Raw genomic sequence first — 25055 nt, forward strand, 5'->3', positions numbered from 1 at the left:
AGCCGATGGGTCTCAGCACAATGAGTTTAAATATAGGGCATTGTCTGGGGCTTAAATGAAAGCGTGATAGATGCTGCAAGGCCTGCGACTAGAATCCATGCAGCAATTGCTCTGTCATATTATGAATTCTGCTCTGCTGCTGCCAATGAAGCCGGGAGTGCCTAAGGACAGCACATAGCATTCGTGCCACAGCCATTAACTACCCAGCCTTTCATCTTATTCAGGGAACGACTGTAAACTCACATTTATTTGGGGAATGTATTGGTAGATACTTACATACCAATGCCTGAAGCAGCTCTGCCTCTCTCTTGGTGGGATACCTCACCCCGAGGAGCAGTGTTTGCCCTCCGTCTGCTTTCAGAGTGCTGGAGCTTTTTTAATGACAAATTTCCTGTTACTCCTGCACGTTTGTGTTTTGTTTGGCCCCAGTGACCTCCTTCCTGCTCTCTCAGGTTGTCCTGCCTGGTATATCTGATCCAACCTGCCACTGTTTTATTGCTTTCCAGGTTAAATTTCTACCCTCACGGGTGCTATGGGTTGTGGAATCAGCCCAGGAGACGGCAGCAGGACAAACGTGTTCTGGTGGATGGCTGGATGTGGGGGTGGAAGCACATTCACCAGCATGGTTTGCTGTGGTTGTTCTAGAAGAGCTGAGATCCCATGGCTACGAGATCCCACAGCTGCATGCTGAGGTTCCTTCAAGCCGAGGCAGCAAAGGCTGTGCAAGTTCTGCAGGAAAAGACAGGGCTGGATTTACAAGTTGGATCTGACAGAGGCTTTTCTGATGAATAGGGTCGATGGTTATGCAGGCAGAACGTGTGTGGAAGGGCCTGCACCCGTTCACACAGCAGGAAGGCAGCAAATGCAACCACAGCAGGAATGTGTAAACGGGAGCAGAGCGAGGAGCTTTGGAAACGTTTGGGCTCTGCCCAGCAGTAGCTGTGTTGAGTCACATAACATAGGAAATGGTGTGACAGAAGCTCTGACAGCTATCAGGGATTCTTCCTGACCTGACTGTCACATGCGGATGGGGTTCAGCACCCCTGACTCTGGTCACATGCAGGGAGGTGGGTGTCTCTGAGCAGCTGTCTGTCTGTCTGTCTTCTTGTCTCCTGCGTAGCCGAGTTTCAACTGCAGGCAGGATGCCACGGGGACAGGCCGGTGGCTGGGACAGGGAGTTGGTGCCAGGCTGCCCAGTGGCAGGAGTGGAGTGAATATACGGGGGGTTCAAGCACAGGACATCGCACTGTCTGCACTGGGCAGCCTGTGACCCTGGCGCTGGCCGCAGCGGGGGCTGCCTCGCTGTGTGCCTTCTGACACCGCATGGCTGGCACAGCCTCGGGCTTTCGGTTTTTGTGTCCAGTCAGTTCAGTGCTGCCAGTGCTGCGTCTCTGATGAGGAGCCAGACTCGTGAGCCGGGGGGCCTGGCCCCGCAGCAGCCATCGCGGCTGGGGGCTGAAGTCACCCCAAGAGCTTTTTGACACGTTTGCAAGTGCGGGTGCAAGAAAGGGTCTGAGACTTTCCCAGGTACAAAGATCCCAGAACCCCTGGGGGGTACATTTGGTACCCTGGTCAGGTACACCTGAGCCCCCAAACACACCTCGCCTCAGCTGGCACAGCCCAGCGCGGGAAGGGGGAGACGCTGCGAGACCCCGCGGTGGCGCAGACCCAGAGGGTCCTGCGAACCCGAGAACCCGACCCCCGGGAGCCCGGGCGGGTCCCGGGAACCGCGCAGAGCCGGGGGCCGAGCAGCGACCCGCGGATCCCGCCCTTCCCCGCCCCGTCCAGCCGATTCCCCGCCCCGCGCGGTCCCGCTCCGGGCAGAGGTGGCCGCGGTGCGGGCCCGGCGGCCGCGGGGCGATGGGGCCGCCCGAGGAGGCGCGGGCGCGGCTGGCGCGGTGCGGGCAGAGCCACCTGCTGCGCTTCTGGGCCGAGCTGGGCCCGGCTCAGCGCGGGGCGCTGCTGGCGGCGCTGCCGCCGGGCCTGGGCGAGCACTGCCGGCTGGCGGCGGCGGCCGGGGCCCGGCAGCGGGGGCCGCCGGAGCGCCTGGACGGCCGGATGGAGCCGCTCCCCGCCTGGCTGCTGGGCAGCGCCCGCCGCAGCGGCCCCGCCGCGCTGGAGCGCTGGGAGGCGGAAGGTGAGCGGGCGCGGGGCCGCCCGTCGGCTCGGGGCGGGCTCTGGGGCGCTGCGGGCTGAGACGGGGACACGGGAGCGTCTGTCCCAGCGTCGCCGCTGCTCCCGGCGGGCTCCCCAGCGTGGCCCTCCCGCCACTCGGTGCCAAAAATACTGAGGCTTGTCCTGCAAACCAGCCGGGGCTGTGCTAAAACCGACAGCGGGGCCCGGCCCTGCCCCGGTGCGGGGACTCGGCGGGCACGTCCATCCCGCGGGGCCCGGGGCTGTGCCTGAAGGGATCCCCGCGGCAGAGTCTTGTCCTGCGGGGGCAGCTCTGGGCCAGCACCGTGGGCTTTCAGGGTGTTTTGGTGTCAGGCATGGGGGATGCGAGGCAGGCAGAGCGGGAGAGGTTTGGGGTTGCGGCTGTAGCTCCGGGCCGTGAACACGGGCAGGGCTGTGGGGACACTTTGGGGCTGAGACGTGGAATTTTCACTCCGCAGCGGCTGAGGCTGGAGAGCGCGTGGTCGGCAGGACTCGGGTGGGGCCGTGGCTCACAGGTGGAGCCCGAGACCCCGAGGAGGGTGTGAGGGGAGGGTTCGCGTTGCCGCTGCCCTGGGGAGCTGCTCTGGACACTCGCTGGTCTCCCAGGCCGCTGCGGGTGCAGAGCAGATCTCGTGGCGGTGCAGGGGCTGGCATGGGACGGGGAGACGGCGTATGAGAGCAGAATGGGTAGTGTGGAAGAAGCCCAGCAAAGCCCAGCGTTGCTGATTTTTGTAGCCCAGTAGATGCTGGCAGCTTTCCCTGGTCACCCCGTGGATGTGTGAGGGGTGGGGGCGATGGGCGAGGCAGTGGCTGGATGTGGGTGCTGTGCCCCCCACAGGACATACATCTTACACAGACATCCTGGGTGCTCTCTTGCATTTATTTACAAAGATTCAGCTTTGTCTTCCCTCCTTCTTTATAAAATGTAACAGCACTGTTAAAAATAACTGTAATAAAAAAAGGAAGCCAGGAAAACCAGCTGTGGTCAGAGAGACACTTGCAAGTGTCTGCACAGCCTTGACCTAAACCTGCCAGCAGAGGTTGGGATGTGTGGGCAGGGGAGTAAAGGCTTCCAAACAAGAACAAAACCAGAAGTGGCAGAGTCACAGGGCAGAGGACTGTTCTGTCACGTCAGACTTGGCTGACGGGCTGAGCGGTGATGGAGGAAACTGGTGACCCGAGGCCACGTGTACTTGATCCAGCCACGGTTTCCACCAACCATGGTGACATCTCCAGCCTGGCAGAGGAGGGAGTCAGCACCCCTGGCACCACGGTGGCCACCCAGACACTGCTGGGGTTTGATGGGAACCCACTCTGGTGGTGGTCGCTGCCTCTTACCTGAGGGTGTTGCGATCAGGAGGAAGGGAACCCATGAATTCTAGAGGCACATGGGTCTAGGTCAGGGCCGCACAGTTAAATTAACAGTTTTACCAAACTGGGTCCTTTGTGTTCGCCCTGCCGGGCCAGCGGGGAGCCTCGTGCCGCCGTCGGCAGCAGGTAGGGCAGCACACTGTGCTGTGAGCAGAGCTCAAAGGGGTCCAGAACGGCTGCTGTGTTTGGGACCACCAGCATCATGCACAACTCAGCTAGTCCTGAAGTCCAGTCCCCGAGCCACATCCGTCCTGCAGGCAGATTTTTGTGATTTCTGCCAGGAGAGGGGGACGTGGTTCTTCTGTTTCCTTTTGGTTTGTTTTTATGATCCAGTTTAATGCTGGAGATGGGAATCAGCTGTCAGAGGAGGGTAATCAGGAGCAACACTTTGTGCTGCTAAACCTATGCAGCACTTGGTGGGCCATGTGTCCCTGTGGACGTGGTCTCGTCCCCGTGGGGTCCTGTTCCCCTGCGTGGCGTTTCCCAGTGGAGCCCAGTGTCACGGCACAGGCTTTGCAGGGGTTGTGGTCCCTGAGGGGACACGGGCTCTGAAAGGCTCTTGTTTCCGTGCACTGCTGTGGTGTTGGGCTGGCCGGGAGCAGATTGAGCCATCCTGAGCTGTCCCGAGCTGTCCCGAGCTGTCCTGAGCTGTCCTGAGCTGCTGCTCCACGTCCCCGAAGCTGCGGAGCTGATACAACCGTGGCTGTGGGTCGGGCTGATGCAGGCCGTGGCTCTGGGTCGGGCTCAGCGCTGAGCTGAGCTCATCTGCCCAGGGGGCTCCAAGTCCCAGCAGCTCCCGCCTGCAGTGTGTCCTCTGTGAAGACAACAGCTGAAATGGTGTCTCCTTCTTTCCCCTTCCCCCTTTTTTGCGGTAGAAAATGGTGGTTGAAAGAACCAGGCCACTCAAAACTTAGTCTTGGGAACACCCAAGGTACTTTTTAATAGTTAAAAAAAGTATATATCATTGTTATTGTCTTTGAGATGATAAAACTTAGCCTGGGCAGATTTGCTTTCAGATCCTAAACACAAACATGAAGTGATCACATTTTCTAGGCAGCCTCAGGGATGATGATACAAACCAAGCTTTTACATTCTGTGAATGTTTTATTAATGAAATCTGAGTCTTTGGCATGGGCCACAGTGCAGCTCCCCTTTCATCAGGAGGTTTGATCATTCGTTCAGGTTATTTTACTGCTCTGCAGAATTTAGGATTTGGGGTGTTTTGCTTTATTCTCTGGCTGAGTGCTGTTGTAATCGGGCTGATGTGCCTGTCCAGCAGGAGAATCCAGTCTGTTCTTACAAGATCAATCTGTTCTTCCTGCAAAACTGTTTTGCCTTTTTTATTTTCTGTGCAGAATAAGACTTAGAGCAGCATTGGTGTGTATCTAACAGCAGCTCATCTTCCTGTTTTTGTTTGGTTGAGCTGTTCATATTTCATATGCTGCAGAAAATAAGATGGATTTTTTTTTTAAGAGGAATAAATATTTCATTTAGTGCAGGAGTGTGCAGCGAGATGAGTCAGTTGTTATGAATTTTAGTCGTGAGTATTAGCAGTTTTACAGTTGGGAAGTCGGAGCAGACCTACTTATTCAAATTTTGGGGGTATTGGTTTTCATGGCAACCAAGATCAGAAACTTGGAAAAACTCTGCTGTAGTTGTAGGGTTGCACCCCAAAAACTGGGAGTGCCACAATCGATGGGAAGGACAGTCCCCTTGCTGGTTGTTCGTGTGTGCCTGGTCTGCCACCTCCCCGGAATACGGCCCCGTCAGTCTGCTGGGTTTGGGAAGAGAAAAGGTGACCAACACCATTGATGTTATCACTGGCTTCGCTTTGGATTTGGGTTCGTCCCACTTAGGTCGCGGTGCCGGTCCCTGCAGCGAGAGGCCCCTCCAGGAGGCGGGTGTGAGGTGCCAAATCATCCTTGGGCAGATTCCGTCATCTCATCACTGCGTGGAAAACATCTGAGAGCTGCCGTGTCCTCCGGGACATCCCCACTTCAGTGGGGTGATGCCAGTCCTGGTACCCCTGGTCGTGGCCAAGGATCGTAGCTGCTTGTGCTGGATGCCGCATGACAAAGTGAGACCTCGCAGGCTTTTTCCGTACAGCATTTGCTCCAGAGCTTCATGTGAGTGACGCTCCATGGTTGCAGCCTGTTGCTGTGCATAAACCTCTAATTTGAGATCAGTGGGATGTGATCTGTCGCATCAGGACCAGAGTGTGCATGTGGGTGTGAGCCCAGCGGTGCCGAGGTGGGGGTGGAGTGGAGCAAACACCTGGCTCGGTCCACTGGTGGATCAATCTCAGTTGCACCCCAAAGCAACACCCGCTGTGCTGCAGCCCCTGAGACCAGCAGGTGATGAGTTCAGAGCTCAGTAAGGCAAGGCCTAAGTAAGGATGAGCACTAGTGAGTACGGGGCTCTGGAGCACAGAGGAGTGCCGTGTCTGTGGGGCGGGCAATGGACACGTGCTGCAGCTGCACCGTGGCTTGGTGCCTCACTCTGCCTGGTTGTTGTTCTCCACGGAGCTGTTCTCCTGGTTGTTGCTCTCCACGGAGCTGTTCTCCTGGTTGTTGCTCTCCACGGAGCTGTTCTCCTGGTTGTTGCTCTCCACGGAGCTGTTCTCCTGGTTGTTGTTCTCCACGGAGCTGTTCTCCTGGTTGTTGTTCTCCACAGAGCTGTTCTCCTGGTTGTTGTTCTCCACGGAGCTGTTCTCCTGGTTGTTGTTCTCCACGGAGCTGTTCTCCTGGTTGTTGTTCTCCACAGAGCTGTTCTCCTGGTTGTTCTCCACGCTCCACCTGCCTGGAGCGGTCCCGAGTGTGTTGTGGCGGGTACTTTGATTTCACTCACCGTGTGCCTCAGCCTTCAACTTCAGCCCAAGGCTGCTCAGATCTTTAGAGAGCTGCAGATTTGCTTTCTTGGTGGACTACTGGTGTTCTTGATGCCAGAAGAAGGTTGTGTGTTTCCTTTCACGCTGTTGCCCTTGTGACCCTCCTAACTAGAGCAGTGGGACACTGGTGTGGCACAACTGGTGCAGCTGTGAACAAGCTGTTTGTTTGCATCCTGAGGAGCAAGTAGATGGAGCCAACTGGATGGTAACGTGTCTGTCTGTCTATCTCACCATCTTGGCTCCTCTGCCCGGTCGGATGTGCTGACCGGGTTGCCAGCCCTGTGCAGCTGCCTGTGGTGGATTCGTGCTGCTGGCTGGTACTCGTTCAGCCCTGGGTGGCTGTAGTGTGGTGACATTCAGAGCACTTCACATCGCTGGCTCTCCGGGCCCTTGTCCATCTGCTGTGGGTTTTAAATGCAATTTGGAATCACTGGAGGGTGACTCATCCAGTTTTGTTCTTGGCCATGGCAATGATGGCAAGTACAATCTCGCCAGTGTTCATAGGCAAGGGCTTTTCTTTGCTCAGACACCACTATTTATCTTGCTTTATGAGAGGCTCATCGTTACTGTGAAGAGGCCAAGGTGAAGCATAAGGCTGAGAGAGCTGGGGTGTTCAGCCAGAAGACAAGGCTCCGGGGAGACAGACTTGAGCAGGGCCTGTTGTGACAGGACAAGGGGTGATGGTTTAAACTAAAGGAGGGAGATTCAGGCTGGACATGAGGAAGAAATTGTTGCCCTGAGGGTGGTGAGAGCCTGGCCCAGGTTGGCCAGAGAGGTGGTGGCTGAACCATCCCTGGAGACATCCCAGGCCAGGCTGGACGGGGCTCTGAGCAACCTGAGCTGGTGAAGATGTCCCTGCTCATGGCAGGGGGGGCACTGGGGAGCTGGGAAGGTCCCTTCAACCCAAAACATCCTGTGATTCTATGATAAGGTTGCTCGGGGATAGATTGGCCCAGCAAGAGGCGTTTCCTTGCAGAGTGGTTAATCAGCTCCCTGCACTGGTTGAGCTCAGCAGGACCGTGACAGTTGTTGTTCCTTTTTCTGGGATGGAGCAGGGGAAGCAAATGAGCAGGATCTTGCTCATGGCAGCACTCTGCCGAGACAGGGGGTGGCTGCCACAGCAGTGACCTGAACCAAAGATTTTCGCTTTGGTTTCTCACTGCAAGCATTTTCCCTTCCTCTCCCCACTGGTAGTTTTGTCGTTGCTGCTGACCCCTCCTCTGGTCTGTAATTCCCCCCCGCTCCGTCCCGCGACTGTTGCTCCAAGACAGTCACAGGCAGAGGTGACGGGGGGGCTGGTCCTGCAGGGCTGTGCACACAAGGGCCAGCTGGGAGCTGAGCACCCCAGGCTGGTGCTGAGCTGGCTCTGGGTTTGCTGAACCTCCGTGAGGGGAGTAAGAGAAGGGAAAGGGGAGTGGGCTGGCAGGGAAGCGGGTTTTACCCAGGTTTGTGTTCCTCAGGGCTGTGTGGCTGCAGCGAGCTGGGCGGGTGTGTGAAGTGCAGGTCTCATCTGCACACGTCCCTCCCGTGTGGGTTTGCTGCCTCTGTGCGGGGTCCCAGTGAGGGGACGGCCACCCCTGAGCGGGGTGCTGGGAGGCCTGGAGCCATCCTGTCCCCTGCCGCCCTTCGCTTGGGTCCTTCCCTTCTCCTGCCATGTGCTGTGCACTGACAATCGGCCTGCGGAGCACGTGCCTGCAAACCGTGGGGGGGGACCGGAGCAGGTAACAGCAGCATCACTCATACCTGAGACCCCCTGCTCTGGGCTTTAAGTGTTTTGCAATGGGAAATTCAGTAGAGGTGCAAAGGAGCTGTTAACTGCTTGTGGTTTGTTGTGTAAAATTATGCTTATTTTATTTGGGTTGTCATACAGCTCACCCAGTGCTATCATCTGAGCTTTTTAAATTTTAAGTTTATACCCATCCAAGCTTTCCTCTCCATCCAAGGACCTCCCAAAGCTTTGAAATCCCGAGACTTGCATCTTCTGCACAGGTCTCCCTCTAGAGAGATCTCCTGATCCCCTCTTGAGCAGGAGGGTGGACTACAGATGGCCAGAGGTGACTTCCAGCCAGCACTTCTGTGGGCCTGTGAACCCACGGCTCATCGTGCAGCAAACCAGTGGCAGCGGTGCTTCTCTCCCTGGGCCTGAACCGGCATTACCAGCCTTTTTGGAAAGGATGTGTTTAGGCAGAAACACTGTGCTACTGCTGTGATGGGACTGACACTTGTAAGCATGGGGAGGTCAATGGTAGTACCCCAGTGTCATTGATGACTTATGTCTGGTTTTATGGCTGAAAGCTAGATTTTTGAACAGAATTAAAATGAAGCCAGGTTGTTAGAGCAGCAGTTGGTGTGCCAGATGGACCCTCTTCAGGAGGTCTGCTGCCTTCCTGGGGCCAGGGATGAGGACAACACCAGGAAACTTCCCAGCCTGGCGTGGCCCTCAGACTACTGCCCATTACTGGTTTTTTATGTGGGTGGCAATGAAGTTGTGACCCATAGTCCAAGGGCAATTAAAAGAGACTTCAGGGCCTTGGGATGGTTGGTGAGGGAATCGGGAGCACAGGTTATTTCCTTCTCTCTTCTTCCAGTTGCAGGCATCATCTCCAAGCACATGGAGAAAGAGATGGTTATCAGGAGTAGGCAGCATGGATTCACCAAGGGGAAATCATGCTTGACTGACCTGACAGCCTTCTGTGGTGGCATGGCTGGCTGGGGAGAGGAGGGGAGAGCAGTGGGTGTTGTCTGCCTTGACTTGAGCAAGGCTTTTGACACTGTGTCCCACAACATCCTCACAAGCAAGCTCAGGAGCTGTGGGTTGGATGAGTGGACAGTGAGGTGGATCAAGAACTGGCTGGACGGCAGAGCTCAGAGGGTTGTGATCAACGGTGCAGAGTCTGGTCGGAGGTCTGTAGTTAGTGCTGTTCCCCAGGGGTCCATACTGGGTCCAGTCTTGATCAACCCGTTCATCCATGACTTGGATGAAGAGACTGAGTGCACCCTCAGCAAGTTTGTGGGTGATCCCAAACTGGGAGGAATGGTTGATGCACCAGAAGGCTGTGCTGCCATTCAGCGTGATCGGACAGGCTGGAGGAGTGGGCAGAGAAGAACCTGGTGGGATTCAACAAAGGCAAGTGCAGGGTCCTGCACCTGGGGAGGAACAACCCCCGGCAGCAGCAGAGGTGAGGGGTGGACCTGCTGGAAAGCAGCTCTGCAGAGAAGGACCTGGGAGTCCTGGTGGACAAGAGGGCGACCATGGGTCAGCAATGTGGCCTTGTGGCCAAGGAGGCCAATGGTACCTGGGGCGAGTGAGGAAGAGTGTGAGCAGCAGGTCAGGGAGGTTGATCCTCCCCCTCTGCTCTGCCCTGGCGAGGCCACATCTGGAGTTGTGTCCAGTTCTGGGCTCCCCAGTTGAAGAAGGACCAGGAATTATTGGGGAGAGTCCAATGGAGAGCCCTTGGAGCCATGTTTGTAAGATGCTGAGGGGTCTGGAGCATCTTTGTGATGAGGAGACACTGAGAGAGCTGGGGCTGTTGAGCTGGAGAAGAGAAGCTGAGAGGGATCTGCTCAATGGGATCAATATCTCCGGGTGGGTGTCAGAGGATGGACCAGACTCTGTTCATGGTGCCCAACGCCAGGGTGAGGGGCAGCGGGCACAGACTGAAACACAGGAGGGTCCATCTGAACATGAGCAGAAACTTGTTTGCTGGGAGGTGCCAGAGCCTGGCCCAGGCTGCCCAGAGCGGGTGTGGAATCTCCTGCTCTGAGACATTCAAACCCCCTGGACCCACCTGTGTGATCTGCTCTGTGACCCTGCGTGAGCAGGGCTGGGCTGGGGATCTGCAGAGGTCCCTGCAACCCCACCCCAACTAGTCTGTGATTCTGTGATTGTCCCTCTGTTGCTCATTTAAACAGCCAATTATTTCAAGATGAGCATAAAAACAACCCTGTTTTTCTTCTAATTCAATATTTTCGGTCCCTGTGTCTTTCAGTCCAAGTTAGGAATTTTTTAGTCCCAGTTACAGTTAAAGTTGCATGTTTGTCTTCTCTTCAAAGGCTGGGGTGGAGCACGTGCTGTCCGGGGCCGCGGGGAGCAGCACCAGGCTGGGCGGTGTCCGGGAGGCTCCTTGCGTGGGGTGGCACAGGCTCTGAGAGCTGCCGCCCGGCAGAGCTGAGGCTGCTGATGTGGACAGTGTGCCCTGAGGAAAAATCTTTCTCTGGGTTGTTGTTACTGTGATGCTGGCTTCAGAGAGGCGGGGAACAAAGACTGTCAATGAGCTGGGTGTTTATTCTGTGGTCTCGTTCTTCCCCAAGTTCTGGACTTCCCTGGTTTGTCAGGAAAAATGATACTGGTTTTAATTAGATTGTGGGAGTTGCGCTTCTGCAGGCTGAGCTTTGTTATTAGTACTGATAGCAGCCGAACAGAAGCTGGAGCACAAGCAGAGATAGTTGGTTAGGGCAGATACCAGAAGTGCCTGTACTTTACTGGAGATTATGAGACTTTGCTTCTTTGAGATGTGGAAGTGTTGGTGATAAGGGTGCTCTGGAGTCTCTAGTCCAGCCCCTGTTTGGAACAGGACCATACCCAGCCCTAGGTCAGGCCAGCTATGGCTTTATCAAAGTAAGCCCTGAACACCTTAAGGGACATCCCCACCTCTCTGGATATCTTTTCCACATCTGCACCATCTTCCCAGTAAAGAGTTTTTGTCCTAATGTATCCTAATGTAATCCTCTTAAGGTGCAAGTCATGGCTGTTTCTGTTGTTACACCATCTGCTGCTTTAGGTGAGGAAACTGCTGCATCAAAGAGGTGAAATGATTTATTTTCCTGGTGCACGCAGCATTGTATTTGTCTCTACACTGCCAGCCCTGGGCATTGGACTGTCAGCTTCTGGTTGTTGCCTGAGTTCTGCAGAAAGGCTCAGGAGAAGAGCATGGGGTGTTGATTCTTACGTTCCCTCGGGGTTCTTTCTCCTGTTCAGGCTTGCATCAGATCTCGCAGAACAAGGTGGCAGTGCTGCTCCTGGCTGGAGGACAAGGAACCCGCCTGGGCGTGAGTTATCCCAAGGGCATGTACAACGTGGGGCTGCCCAGCGGCAAGACCTTGTATCAGATCCAGGCAGAAAGAATCCGCAAAGTGGAGCAGCTGGCTGGCCAGAGACACCACTGCAAGTGTGCCGTCCCCTGGTAGGTGATATGGAGCTGTAGACCTGCTGTGCAGGGGCTCTTTGTGTTGCAGCTTGCCTGCATTGTCTTCTAGAAGCACTTTGCCGGGTGCGGTACAGAGACACGTCGGGCAGAGCTTTTTGTCGGCAGGATTTGCGATGCCAGCAGCTGGAGGAGGGTGCACAGGGGTGGGAAGTGGCAGGTCCATGTCTGTAGATGTCAGTGACCATGACTCACTGGCCACCACCCTAACTGCTGTACCATGCTGCCTTTTCAAGCACAGTCCCTGACAACACTATAAACAAAACTTTTGAGTGATTGTTTCTGATACTTTACAAGAGATTTCATCCATTTCTGCTGTGCTTTCTCAGGTGCCTGCATAGAGGGAGATTGCCTAGAGCTCACCTTCCGAGCCCCTGCCTCCCCTGGCCTGCAATTTCTGCCACAGCAAAAAACCTCCTTCCCTCGCAGTAATAAGTGCTCGTGGTGTCTCATTTTCAGCCACCTCCTGCTGTCGTTGTTTACAGCTGGCTGCTGTCTCTCCTGGCTTTCAAGAGCCTTCAAAAGGTTTCAAAAGAGACTATATCTGTGCAAGGTGCAAAATGTGAATTGCCTGTGGGATGTGGTGGGTGAGAGCGAGGAAGGTGCTGCAGCTCACTTCTGCAAACGTTTTCTGCTAAGTGTTGTTCATTAGACTGCAGGGAGATACATTTATGAAATCACTGGTCTGAATCAGGATTTGGGAAGAGGGAAAGAGCAGGTGTCTGAGGTCTTCAGGGTAGCACATTGTTGTACAAATTGGAGATCAAAGGTGATTTGAGTCCATACGGTGTTTCTTTGTGACGCTGTGCATGCGTTACCTGAATTGCTAATGCACCACCCCTGGTGCTGCTGGGAGCGGGACGGGTTGTGTGCAGGATGGTTACAGTTGGCTGCTGCAGTGCACTGTTCTGCAAGGATGTAAATCGGGGGGTGTGAGGTCCAGGCTGTCCTGTGCAAGGCCTTGATTCCCCTGGTGTGCTGGCAGAGGAACCGGCATACCTGTGCCAGGAGTTGTTGAAGTGCTTGACAGGTAGATAATGAAGATGGCTCTTGGCCACTGTGGAAGGAGGAAGATACTGGAGGGAGAGACAGCAGCAAAGTGGAGCTGGGAGGAGAGGAGGAAATAGAGAAACTTAAGAGAAAAACTAATCATGCAACCAACATTTGAAAATGCTGCCGATGGCCTCTGCTGGCAGACTGAGCTGCTGGGGATTCACAGCTCATTCTCAGCACCTTGTGCTCCTCAGTGCTTCTTTAGACACTTAACATCAGTTTGAATCTAAGCTGAATAAGGCTGTTGTATTGTCCTTTTCCTTGTTTTCCAGCTCATCTGGATATCCAGATATTCACATTTAGGGAAGGGCTCTTCTGCCCTGGCTGGCACTGAGCCTGTAGGTATCATCATGAGTTCTGGAGAACTCTCCTGCACGCCGCAGGATGCCGTAGTGTCTCTCATTTAATGCTCTTGGGTTTCCTCCCTTTTGTATTCTGTTTGTACTTTTGTCTTTTGCTTGTGGTTTTCTTACTCATTGCTCAGCACCCATTTCTACCCAGGTACATCATGACAAGTGAGTTCACTCTGGGGCCAACGGAGGAGTTCTTTGTAGAACACAACTACTTCAACCTGGATCGATCCAACGTGGTCATGTTTGAACAGAGGATGCTGCCCGCTGTCACCTTTGATGGGAAGGCCATCTTGGAGGAGAAGGGGAAAATTGCTATGGCTCCAGGTACCCTGCTGGTCACTCTTACACGGTACAGTGATGTAACTGTGTTAGTAGTTGCTACTCTCCATCAGCCAGCCTTGGTGCACAGAGCAGTCGTTGGAGGTCAGTGTTAATGCTTCTGATTAGTGTGAGAGATCAGTTAATTGTTTCAGGCTGGTAATCAAGAGTGTAGCAATCTCTGTCTAGTTGTTGCTGGAGATTTGCCCACAGCACATGGGTTTTATAAAAGCCGGGGAGTACTGTCAGGATTAGGAGTGGTGCAACTGCAGATTAGGAGCAACGTGCATCACAGGGCTGTGCGGGAGGTCCCGGGGTGAAGCTGTTGGGAGCTGGGCTCCCATTCAAGGCTGATAGCTGGAAATGGGTAAAAAAGCAGCAAGAAGATTAACTCTTTCCAAAGTGATTGCAATATCTCACCTTGTAAAGTTCTTATCTTCTGTTAACCCGGGCGTGTTAGGAGGCTGGGTGAAGGCAGCCTGCTCGGGCCGGGCAGGGATGCGGTTTTGCAGCTGCAGAGGAGTTTTCCTGAGCTGACGGGGTGTCAAAGGAGGAACTGTGAAAGGGTGATCTGTGATGAACAAATGTGCAGATGTCTTTTGTAGGGCTGCAGTTCAAACCTTTAAAAAGGCACTGGAAAGCTGTGGGGGGAAGATGAACAGAGAATAAAGTTTATTTTAGTGTTTTTCTTCAAGCTGATTTTGAAATGTGCTTTTGCTCTGCACTGGAAGAGAAGAAATGTAACAGGCTTTTCCCATCCTCTGATAACGTTTTTCCCTTTAGTGTTTTCCCTCTGAGGATCTTACAGGGCTCCATGAAGTCTGAAAACCCTTTCCCGTGAGGCTGGTCCCTGTGGTCCCGCTCTGCGGGTGAGGGTGCTGGGCTGTGCGGGGAACAGGCCTGTGCTGAGCCATGCGGCAGAGCTGGAAATAAGATCTGGTGGCACTGACTTAGCTAGGAAGCATTCCATCCTCTGCTGGTGAAGAAAGTTTGTTCAGGACTTTCAGCTTTTTCTCCGTTAGCTACAAAACCCCTACTAAATCACTCATTAACCAGGGCTTTCTCTTTTCTCTTGTGTTATAGATGGCAATGGTGGCTTATACCGTGCTTTGGTGGATAATAAGATCTTGGATGACATGAAGCGGCGTGGAATCCAGTACGTCCATGTATACTGTGTGGATAATATCCTCGTGAAAATGGCAGATCCGGTCTTCATAGGCTTCTGTGTGTCCAAAGGGGCAGATTGCGGTGCCAAGGTGAGGCGGTGCTAATGCAGGGCCATTCTCGCCCAGGGAGTTGTGGTCTGGTTACATTTGGAAGCTGCTGGCGAGGGTGAGAGCAGATGAACGGGTGTTCGGTTGGTCCGGCAGTGGCTCGCTCCAAGCAGAGGCTGCTTGCTGCCTGCGTTGCCTTCAGAATCCCAACCTGCGGGTGTCGTCCTCCCCTCCTCCTGCAATATTGTGGAAAATAAGCTTCATTTAGAGCAGGGACTGTAACTGCACAGGAAACTACAAACTGTAAATTGCTTCCCCTTTATGCCGTGCCCTTTCTGCGAAGGCACATGGGTATCTAGAAGCCATATTGGACTGGGTTGTGTTTTATTAATATAAACGCACCTTTAAGTCTAATGGCATTCCTTATCCCCCAGTGTGGAAGATGAGGAAAGCCAAACTAGCCTGGTTTTGTCACCCTAAAGCAGCAGGAGACTGAGGAGAAATATATATTGCTTTAATCATGAACACTGTTCATGCAAACAGGGAGCTGAAGGCTGGTAGCGCAAACGTTTTTCATTTAACGCCAGGTCCCAGACCTTGGTAAGAACAGTGCCCCACAGTATGCCAGTTTCTTTTAACTAGTTTGTCTTCTGAGCAGCTGTGCAATTAAGCAGTCAAGTACTGGATTTGTGAATCATGGAATAGAATAATTTGGTTGGAAAAGATCCTCGAGTCCAACTGTTAACCCAGCACCAGCACCAACCTGTGTCCCTGAGAACCTCATGCCGTCTGTCCAACCCTCCAGGGATGGTGACTCCAGCACTGCCCTGGGCAGCCTGTTCCAATGCCCCACAGCCCTTTGGGGAAGAAATTGTTCCCAGATCCAACCTCAACCTCCCCTGGCGCAACTTGAGGCCGTTTCCTCTGCTCCTGGCGCTTGTTCCTGGGGAGCAGAGCCCGACCCCCCCTGGCTCCAAGCTCCTTTCAGGCAGTTCAGAGATCAGAAGGTCTTCCCTCATCTCCTGTTCTCCAGCTGAACCCCCCAGGTCCCTCAGCCACTCCCATCACACTTGTGCTCCTTCCCCAGCTCCGTTCCCTTCTCTGAACTCGCTCCACCCCACTTGTTGGGCAAAACGTGTCTCCAGCCTCCTCTGTACCCCCAGCACTGCCTTGCCCGTGCAGCTGAGGTGCCTGATGATCAGCTGTAGGATCGCGTGTATGCGAGAGCTGGAATAGTGCTGGGATGTTCTTCCTCCTCGTCACAGCCCTCTGTCCTGTGGCTGTAGGTGGTGGAGAAGGCGTACCCCACCGAGCCCGTGGGGGTGGTGTGCTGTGTGGACGGGCTCTACCAGGTGGTGGAATACAGCGAGATCAGCCTGGAGACTGCACAGCAGCGCGGCTCCGATGGGGGACTGGTGTACAGCGCTGGCAATATCTGCAATCACTTCTTCACGGTTGAGTTCCTGGAGATGGTGGCCCAGTAAGTTCCAGCAGACCCGCTAGGCAGCTGTGCAGCCCAGAAATGCCTCCAAGAGTGGGTGTTGCTGTAATTTCAGTTTTGGGTACCTCCTGCTCTGCTCTTCACCTCCTCTCTCCTCCAAACAGTTCAAAACAGCTGTATCCCCTTTTGTGACAGCCTCAGTGTGCTATTCAGGCCTTACCCAGTGAAGAGCTTGGATGCTTTGCTGTAGCTGCATCGACTGACACACACCAGGACATGACATTCCTGGGCCTGCAGGGGTGAGCAGCGTGGGCTGCGGTGTGGCAGCAGCGCAGCCCCGCACTGAGCGTTTCCAGTGGGACTGTCACCCGTGCCGCCCCCTGGGACAGCAGAGCTGGGGGCAGGGGCTGAAGCTGGGGGAGGTCTCTGCACCTCGGTGTTGGGTGATGGGGCTGTGATGGGGCAGTGGGTGAGCAGCCCTGTGACCTTCCTGAAGAGCTCAGTCCACCCGTGTGTGAGGGATCTGCTCTGCTCCACTGCTATCCCGGTCAGATAAGAATTTAGGTTACCTTTTTTCTCTCTGCCTGCAATCTCAGCCTGACTCGAGGTCCTTCCTCTTGCTTTGCCCCATCCTGTCCCAGCAGGGCCGGCGGTGCTGCTGGCCGGGCCGCTCTGCGCAGTGAAGTGTTCCCTGTATGGGACTTAGATCGATTTGGAGAGAACAGCTGGGAGCTGAGCCGGAGCAGTGATAAACCAGCTGCTTCCCAGCACTGTGCTATGCTTTTCGGAGTGGGCATGAACTAAATGAACTTGTTTCTTCTTCTTTTGCAGGAAATATGAGCCGCAGCTGAGGCATCATGTAGCCATAAAGAAGGTGCCTTACATTGACGAGGAGGGAAATCTGGTAAAACCGCTAAAACCAAACGGGATAAAGCTGGAGAAGTTTGTGTTTGATGTGTTCCAGTTCTCTAAGTTAGTGGCAGATATGATTTCTTTTTTCCTTCCCTTCTCAATGTTTGTTTGAATGACTGTAGGTTGTAACAGGTCTTGCCTGGAGCGAATGGTTTGGGGGTGTATTGTTAGAAAGGGAAATGGAGCACAAAGCCAACTTTTAATACAAACCCAAGTTGCACTATTCAGACTCACAGAAATCGAGTCTTTCAGGATTGTGGCTCCCATGGCAACTGCAGCTCTGGTTACGTGTTGGTGTGTCACGCCAGGGCTCAGCTCACACCCTCTGTGCTCAGAAAACAAGTTGCTTAAGCACCGTGGGGCTGTGGGAACTGTCAGTGTTGACATGCCAAGCTCTAAACCAGAGCTGAGAGTGCTGTGCCGTAGTGTGAGTACAGTCGGGAGTGCTTTGTATTTAGGGAATGTGGGAGTTTAATAATTTAGGAATTTAGCATGTGTTCTTACAAAACCTACTTTCCAAAGTTTCAAATTCAGCAGTAAAGTCTCCATTTTAAGCTTAAATAAATGGCAAAAAAGAGACCTCGGCAAACTGAATTATCGTTGTTTGGGGATTGTATTTTTCTTTTTAGAGGATTTACTTTAGGATAGAGAGCTCAAGGTTTGAATGGGTCTCCATTTCCTGACAGGCATTCAGAAATATCTCACCAAAGGCAAAACCAGTGTGGGGGAAACAGTGCTGAGTTCTGAGCTTTGAAAGGACTCATTTGCAAGCAGTGAAACCTCGTGCTTTTTTAATACTACTTGCAGAGCCAGCTTGGCAGCTGTTCTTCACACGTGAAATGCAGAAATGCACAGATGCTGCTGTGGGATTTTTTGAATTTGCATTCCCATTTCTGGTAAACAGCTGTACTTACCACTCAGCCGTGAATCCTCCCATATTGCTTATTCATCCCTGGGAGCTGGTGGACTCGGTTGCTCCGTGCCTGCAGGGCGCAGTTCTTGGCGCAGCGGTCAGTGCTCTGACATGAGCCGCGCAGCTCGGCGCTGTGTCCGACCTCCGGGCGTTGCTGCTCTGTCCGTCCTGCCGCGCTCACAGCTGAGGCTTTTTGTCCACAAGTTTCCTCGTGGCTGCAGAGCTGTTTCTGCAGAACTCTTGCTCTTCCTCTTACCTGTGCACAGCTCTGGAGGGTTGTGAGGCCGTTATGTTCCCAAAGCAACTGGCCTTCTTGTGGTGTTTTTCCATCATACGGCGCTGGTGCTTCTTCAGCAAAGGCAAGTGTAGGGTCCTGCACCTGGGGAGGAACAACCCCCGGCAGCAGCAGAGGTGAGGGGTGGACCTGCTGGAAAGCAGCTCTGCAGAGAAGGACCTGGGAGTCCTGGTGGACAAGAGGGCGACCATGGGTCAGCAATGTGGCCTTGTGGCCAAGGAGGCCAATGGTACCTGGGGTGCCTGAGGAAGAGTGTGAGCAGCAGGTCAGGGAGGTTGTTCCTCCCCCTCTGCTCTGCCCTGGCGAGGCCACATCTGGAATTGTGTCCAGTTCTGGGCTCCCCAGCTGAAGAAGGACCAGGAATTACTGGAGAGAGTCCAGTGGAGGGACACAAAGATGCTGAGGGGTCTGGAGCACCTTTCACATGAGGAGGCACTGAGAGAGCTGGGGCTGTTCAGCTGGAGAAGCTGGGAGGGATCTGATCAATGGGATCAGTATCTCAGGGTGGGTGTCAGAGGATGGACCAGACTCTGTTCAGTGGTGCCCAACGCCAGGGTGAGGGGCAGCGGGCACAGACTGAAACACAGGAGGCTCCATGTGCACATGAGCAGAAACTTGTTTGCTGGGAGGTGCCAGAGCCTGGCCCAGGCTGCCCAGAGCGGGTGTGGAGTCTCCTGCTCTGAGACATTCAAACCCCCCTGGACACATTACTGTGCAATCTACTCCAGGTGGGTTGGACAAGATGATCTCCAGAGATCCCTTGAGCCCAAACCAGGCTGTGATTCTGTGATTCTTTGCTTTTCAGATGGGAGATGGGCTTTCCCAGGCTGCATATATCGCTGCTCCCTAAAATGTATATGAGCCTTTCCCCATGAAAGTTGTTGTTGCACCAAGAGGGCTGATAACTAGCTTTATTGATCATTATCGTTGTTTTCTCCCCTTTGCTGGTAGGAATTTTGTGGCATTTGAAGTTTTGAGAGAAGAGGAGTTCTCGCCACTAAAAAACGCAGACACAGCTGACAAGGACACTCCTACCACCGCTCGGCAAGCCCTCCTGGCCCAGCATTACCGCTGGGCTCTCAGGGCCGGGGCCACATTTCTGGATGAAAATGGTTGCAGGATACCAGAGAAACTCAGGTAGGAACCTCCATGACCTCTGCAGCTCCTCTGTGTGTGGCTGCTGGCAGGCACCGTGTTCTACAAAACTGGGCTTAGTTTGATCACTGGGTGACTTGGCATCATTTTCGTTCAGCTGGTCTTTTCTGCACATGCAGAGTAATGTCTGTCACGGCTCCTGCTCTGTTACTGACTGTGATTTGCTCTCGACAGTAACTCACAGTGCTCTGGGCTTTGCCTCTGGCAGAGATTCCTGCCCTCGGGGTCATGAGTTGACTCCTCATATAGGAACTCATTAGGCAGGGGCAACCTTTTCCATCAGTCTGGATTTAGCCAGCCCAAGCAATTGTAGTTTCTAGTCCTCACCAGTTTTTCTGACTATGGCCCCAGTGCTAAAGCTCAGCAATATTCTCAGGTGGGCTTAAAGATCAGCTGTTACAGCAATTACCAACTCAGATCCTTCTGCATCATGGTGGATGGGAAGCTGCTTTTACTCCATGGGGCTATTGCATCAACTCCTAGTTTAATAAACCCACAAGCTGTTAATTTGACTTGAAAAGCACCTCTATAGTAGTGGTGTTCTTGTTCGGATGACAAATATTTGGGACCTTGCTAATTCCCTTCTGTTTTCACACTTTGTGTTCAAGTAATGTCTGCTGAATGTTAGTATAACGATTGCCTAATTCTTCTGGATTTCCTGTTCTGATGATGTTTTGAAGAAGATGCACTGGTTTTTTAAACATAGCAAGAAGTTAATCCTGTGTTTTCTTCTCTAGTCTCTCAGGAACTGAAGATCCTCCAGCTGTGTGCGAGATTTCTCCATTAGTGTCTTACTTTGGAGAGGTGAGAATAACTCTCTATGGAGGTATTTTTAAGAGTGGGCAGGTTTGTGTCTGATTTGCTTCCAAATACAGGGAATTTCTTTAGTCTGGGCTTGCTGAGCAATGGTAAGATCCAGGGAACTCGGACCTGGGTTCTGTGTTATGTTTGTGGTTCCACTATGGTTACTCCTCAGCAGTTTGTTCCCTCCCAGTTGTAGCCATCTGTAAAATGAGATTTGCAACGAGTCTGCGCAGCTTCATTAAGACTCACAAGTACTTTGAGATCTTCTGAATGAAAAGTGCAGAATATTCAAATTACAAACCCCATGAGGTCACTGTGTGTGGTTCTGTGCCAGTTTGTGCCCATCTCCCACCGTGAGTGACCACCCAAGTGTGCTATGTGCATTGGCTTAGGAGAAACCGTGTCTTAGAATAGATTTCTCCAGCTTGTCTTCCTGAAAAGAATTGATCCTGGGAAAGCTTCTTCCATTTAGTACTGAGGAGCTTCCCTGTGCTGGGCGGATGGGATGAGAGTGGATTGTTGGCCACTCTGGGCAAGTGGAATTCATCAGACTTTCCATGCGAGGTTTCCATGTGCAGGCAGCAAAGTCATCACAATCAGTGCACTGTAAGAACAAAATGAAAACAAGGCAGTTTAAGTTGAGTTTTGTTTGCTAGGATTGTTGTGAGTTAAGGGGACAGCCTCCCGTGCCTGCTCCTCTTCAGGGGGGTGGTTTCTGAGCTCCGTTGTTTTACGGTTCATGGGTCCCTCCTTCCTGAACCCCAGGTGTGGGGCTGATCCACCTCTGATACTGGGGAAATTGGTGCTGGTGTCTGTCCTTCCCCAGCCTTTTAGCTTTGAGTAGTCAGTCGTTCTTTGAGAATATTAAAATGAAGCAGTCTGATGCGTTTTCAACCTAACGGTGCTGTTCTCACCCGTTCTCAGGGGCTGGAGGTGCACATGAAGAACAAAGACTTCCCTTCTCCCTTTGTGCTCGATGAAAACAAAGCGGGAATCCTAGGAAATTCTTGAAAAGGAGGGAGGCCTTTCCCCCCTAAATCAGATATCCGTCTGTCAGATCCTCTCTAAGAACTGACGTTACTCCAATGTCAGCTATGAAGTGTGTTATAAAAAACCAAACCTGCTTTGCAATATGAGATCGATACCAAATCCCCGCAGCAGTTGTGTTTACACACACGTGTGCTCAGCAGTTCTGGCTGGTCACTTGGAGGGCTGTGCCTTTTACCTCAATCTGTTTTGTAGACTTGAATGCAGATGAAGATTAGGACCTTCTGGGTACCAAACAGATTTTATATTTCTTAATTGCTGTGCATATGAATACATAAAAGAGCCGGTTAGGGCCTAATAAATTAGCTCTGCATTCGGGAAGGTTAAATCTCTTCAGTGCCTTGTTAGGTATCTTGTTTGTGCTGGTGGGATTGGGGTTTTTTTTGTTTGTAATTTTGTGCGCACAGCTGAAGAAATTGTTGGATCTCTTTCTTCCCTAATCCCGTGCTGGTTAGAAGATGGAGTTCAGCAGTTGCATCGTCTCTCCACAGTGCCGCGGGCAGGGGGCAGGGCTCCCGCTGCGTGTGAGCACCGCTCCGGGTTCGGACTCCACAGCACCACCGGCTAGTTTGCCTGTCCAGGCTGGCTGATGCCATTTATTTTACTGTTCATTTTTCTGTTTAATATATACCGTATTCCTCAAAGGGGACTCTCTTAAAGTACCTGAAAGTACTAAGAGGAACAAATCCTGATGGTAGAATTTATTGTTTAACCAAAACAAGAGACTTAATCCCAGCATAACCAGTGCAGACAATAAACCAACAGCCTCTGCTTCTAGTTTCTGGCCAGGTAGTTTTCCAGCACTTTCACTTATGAAATAATTCTTTAGATGCCTTGCTTTTAAATATATTACTAACCATAATGTAATGCTAAGTGTCAGCTAATTAAGGACGCTAATTGCCAGAACATATGTTGCATGTGAACTCAGCCCTGGCTGAGGGATCCTGGGGTGGCCATGGTGCAGAAATGACTGTTCCTGCTCGGCCTTTGGCCGCTGAACCAGCGCTGAACACACCAGGGTCGCGTCGCACTGGTGAGGACATGGGGCGGCCGGGACGGCACTTGCTGCTTGTCCCCTCCATCAGCTGTCCAGGAAGATGCCTCTTCTGGAATTTTGTTATTCCGAGCATCCGCTTCCACTGAGGAATTGCTGGTGCTATTTTTATTAAGCATAAATAACTTGCGTGGCTTTCTGTAGTTCTTGATGTGAAGCTGTATTCAAAACGTTGAGGAGGTATAAAAATGGCTTTGAGAGGAAATACAGTTTGTGAGTAGGCTCGTGTTTTCCAAAGAAAGCATCTGAATGTCAGTGGCAGAGTTTTCAAGCGCAAAGTGTATCTGTGTGCACGTAAGTAATGAGCCTTTTGCATACGCAACCAGGTAACAACAGCTCTGCTCGCGTCGCTTTGCACGTGCAGCCAGCCATTCGCAGTTAGAGCACAAATGAAACATTTTTCCTTGACACTCAATTCTGTATTTTTTTCCGCAGTGTTTGTGGGTCATTTCATTCCTGTTAGTCAAGTTTCACATCTGAGAACAAATTGTGTTGTATCTTTGTGAGTATTGCTTGTCGATTCAGGCACGTGCTCGTTTTCACTGTGCTATAGAGAAAGGATATTTCTTTTGAAACTTCAGTCCCCTTGTGCTTTAACCATCTGTACACTGAGCTGCTGGCATGGTTTTTAAAAGCTGGTTTCAAGGAGAACCTGAATTAGAATGCTGAATGTCTGTTGGGTTTGTGTTTTGTTTTGTTTTTTCTAGGACTCTTCACATTTTAAACTGGAACATAGAATTTTGAGAGAACTTTGTTACATACAGGACAGATTTTTTGTTTTAAAAAAGTAATTCAAGTATGCATTATGAAATTTAAAAAGTACCTGAAACAAAGGGAGGTCTCGTAGTACTCCAGAAACTTTTGGACACCTAAGCATTTTTCTAATAAAGATGTTACTGTGATTTCTCTGTGTCTGTCTGTGTTTCTTGTCCATGACCTTTGTCCCCACACGTCCCGGGTGCTGTCCCCACTGGGACAGTGTCACTCATGGCCCAGGGGGGATGGAACTGGGGGTCATTCCTGACGGGGTTTGGCAGTGTGGGATGTATTTTTCCATCACAACCCAGCAGACTGTGTTCTTGCCTGCAACCTTGGGTTTGTGTGGTGTTTCTTTTTTCTTTACTTTCGAGCTTTTCCGCTCACTTTACTGTGGGCAGTTTGATTGTGGGTGGTGTGTGTTTTCCCTTTGTTTAAAGAAGATTTGCAGGAGCTGGGTCTGAGTCAGGCTTTTACAGCTGTTGTGCAGGTAACGGGTACTCACTGTAATGCAACTTCTGCTCGGCTTCTTGTGACAGGCGATTTCTAATCAGGGCTGTGTTTAAAGAACAATCAGTTGGGGCAGTTGGTCATTTTTCACAAATGACAGATTGTCCTCTTCTGGGCATTTAGTTTTGATCCCAGCATATTCTTCTTTCCTTACCTATATGATGCCATGTTTCTCTCTTCGTGCCCATGTGAAGGCTGCTGGGGTTTTTAAGGTGGTTTTAAGTTACATGAATCAGTAGTTTCCTATGATAGGAAAATAAATATTAAAAATGCATGAATGCTTCAGGTTTCTGTTAAATTGTTCCTCCAAGTGTTTATATCTTCCAGAATTATTTGCTTGCTTAGTTTTTTTTTAAATCATGAAGTGCTCAGAAAAACACCCAATTTTATCAGTTTTATCTGGAAATCTAGCGTGAGGTAGATTCTGAATGTAAAGGTTCAAATGATGCATGATAATTGCATCGTCAGGCACAGCTGAAGGGGAATTCAGTGCCAGTATTTGAAGCAGGAGTCTTAAAGCAGCTGCTTCAATGCTCTTCTTTTTCCCGTTGGACTACAAACCCGATCTAGAAGTAATGGTTGTTAGAAAAGCGGTCGTGGTGTGGGGCTGAACAGGCACATCACTGACCAGCGCCCTTCCCTGTTCCTGTGCACAGCGATCATGTCCCACCTCTGCCCTGTGAAGATGCAGAGAACCATTTGCACTATTTGCTGGGGGTTTGTGGAGAAACAGGTGAGGGAGGGAATTGTGTGGGACAAGTGGATCCTGCTACGTACCAAAGCGCAGTGCCAGATCTTACAGGTTCATTTAGGCAACCATTTAAGTTGTTTTCACACATCCTCTCACTGATTTCAGTTCTCTGCTCTCAGGCCTGTGTTCCCAGATCGTCTGCCCGGGACTGTGTGTGTGTGATGCAGAGGATAAGGGACGCTGGCTGGCAGACCTGGCTCTGGCAGGTGACAGTGACATGAGACCGCTCTTCTCTGTCTTTGGGAGCCAACAAGTGTTTCGGGTTTTCCTTTGCCAGGCTCGCCTTCCTAGTCAGAGGAGCAATGGGGCTGTGGAGCGATGGGGCTGTGGAGCGATGGGGCTGTGGAGCAATGGGGCTGTGGAGCGATGGGGCTGTGGAGCGATGGGTCTCGGAGCAATGGGGCTGTGGAGCGATGGGTCCGCAGGAGTGGTGGGTTTGTGGAGCAATGGGTTTGTGGAGCAATGGGGCTGTGGAGCGATGGGGCTGTGGAGCGATGGGGCTGTGGAGCGATGGGGCTGTGGAGCGATGGGGCTGTGGGGCGGTGGGGCTGTGGAGCAATGGGGCTGTGGAGCAATGGGGCTGTGGAGCGATGGGTCCGCAGGAGCGGTGGGTTAGTGGAGCAATGGGTTTGTGGAGCAATGGGGCTGTGGAGCGGTGGGTTTGTGGAGCAATGGGTCTGCATTCAGCCGCCTCCGGGCGCAGTGTCGCTGCTGTGGCCGCACCAGAGGGGGGATCTCCCACCTTCCTGAGCTCGGGTCATGGGTGGGCCCTTCTGTTAATTGTTGTCCAGTTGTTTTTCCTGATGATCTCCCATGTGCATTATTTCAATTTCTTTCACGTTAATATTTCTGTGACTGGTCTC

At 52.3% G+C, this 25055-nt stretch overlaps 1 protein-coding gene across 1 annotated transcript; it reads left to right on the top strand.

Moving 5' to 3' along the window:
* The first annotated feature begins 1808 nt into the window (after positions 1-1808).
* UAP1L1 (UDP-N-acetylglucosamine pyrophosphorylase 1 like 1) lies at positions 1809-21842 on the top strand. The gene is made up of 9 exons (XM_065036238.1): positions 1809-2137; positions 11391-11595; positions 13171-13346; positions 14424-14596; positions 15841-16034; positions 16827-16967; positions 19067-19252; positions 20008-20074; positions 20999-21842. Exons 1-9 carry the CDS (start codon positions 1861-1863, stop codon positions 21083-21085), a joined length of 1506 nt encoding a protein of 501 aa, XP_064892310.1. The 5' UTR covers positions 1809-1860; the 3' UTR covers positions 21086-21842.
* The last annotated feature ends 3213 nt before the right edge of the window (positions 21843-25055 follow it).

The sequence above is a fragment of the Columba livia genome, chromosome 19 (assembly GCF_036013475.1).
Source record: "Columba livia isolate bColLiv1 breed racing homer chromosome 19, bColLiv1.pat.W.v2, whole genome shotgun sequence".
Classification (NCBI taxonomy): domain Eukaryota; kingdom Metazoa; phylum Chordata; class Aves; order Columbiformes; family Columbidae; genus Columba; species Columba livia.

Coding starts and splice junctions, on each gene's coding strand:
- UAP1L1 (XM_065036238.1), top strand. CDS start 1,861: ATGGGGCCGCCCGAGGAGGCGCGGGCGCGGCTGGCGCGGTGCGGGCAG. Junction 11,596..13,170: donor TGCAAGTGTGCCGTCCCCTG/GTAGGTGATATG, acceptor ATTTCTACCCAG/GTACATCATGACAAGTGAGT. Junction 16,035..16,826: donor TTCCTGGAGATGGTGGCCCA/GTAAGTTCCAGC, acceptor CTTCTTTTGCAG/GAAATATGAGCCGCAGCTGA.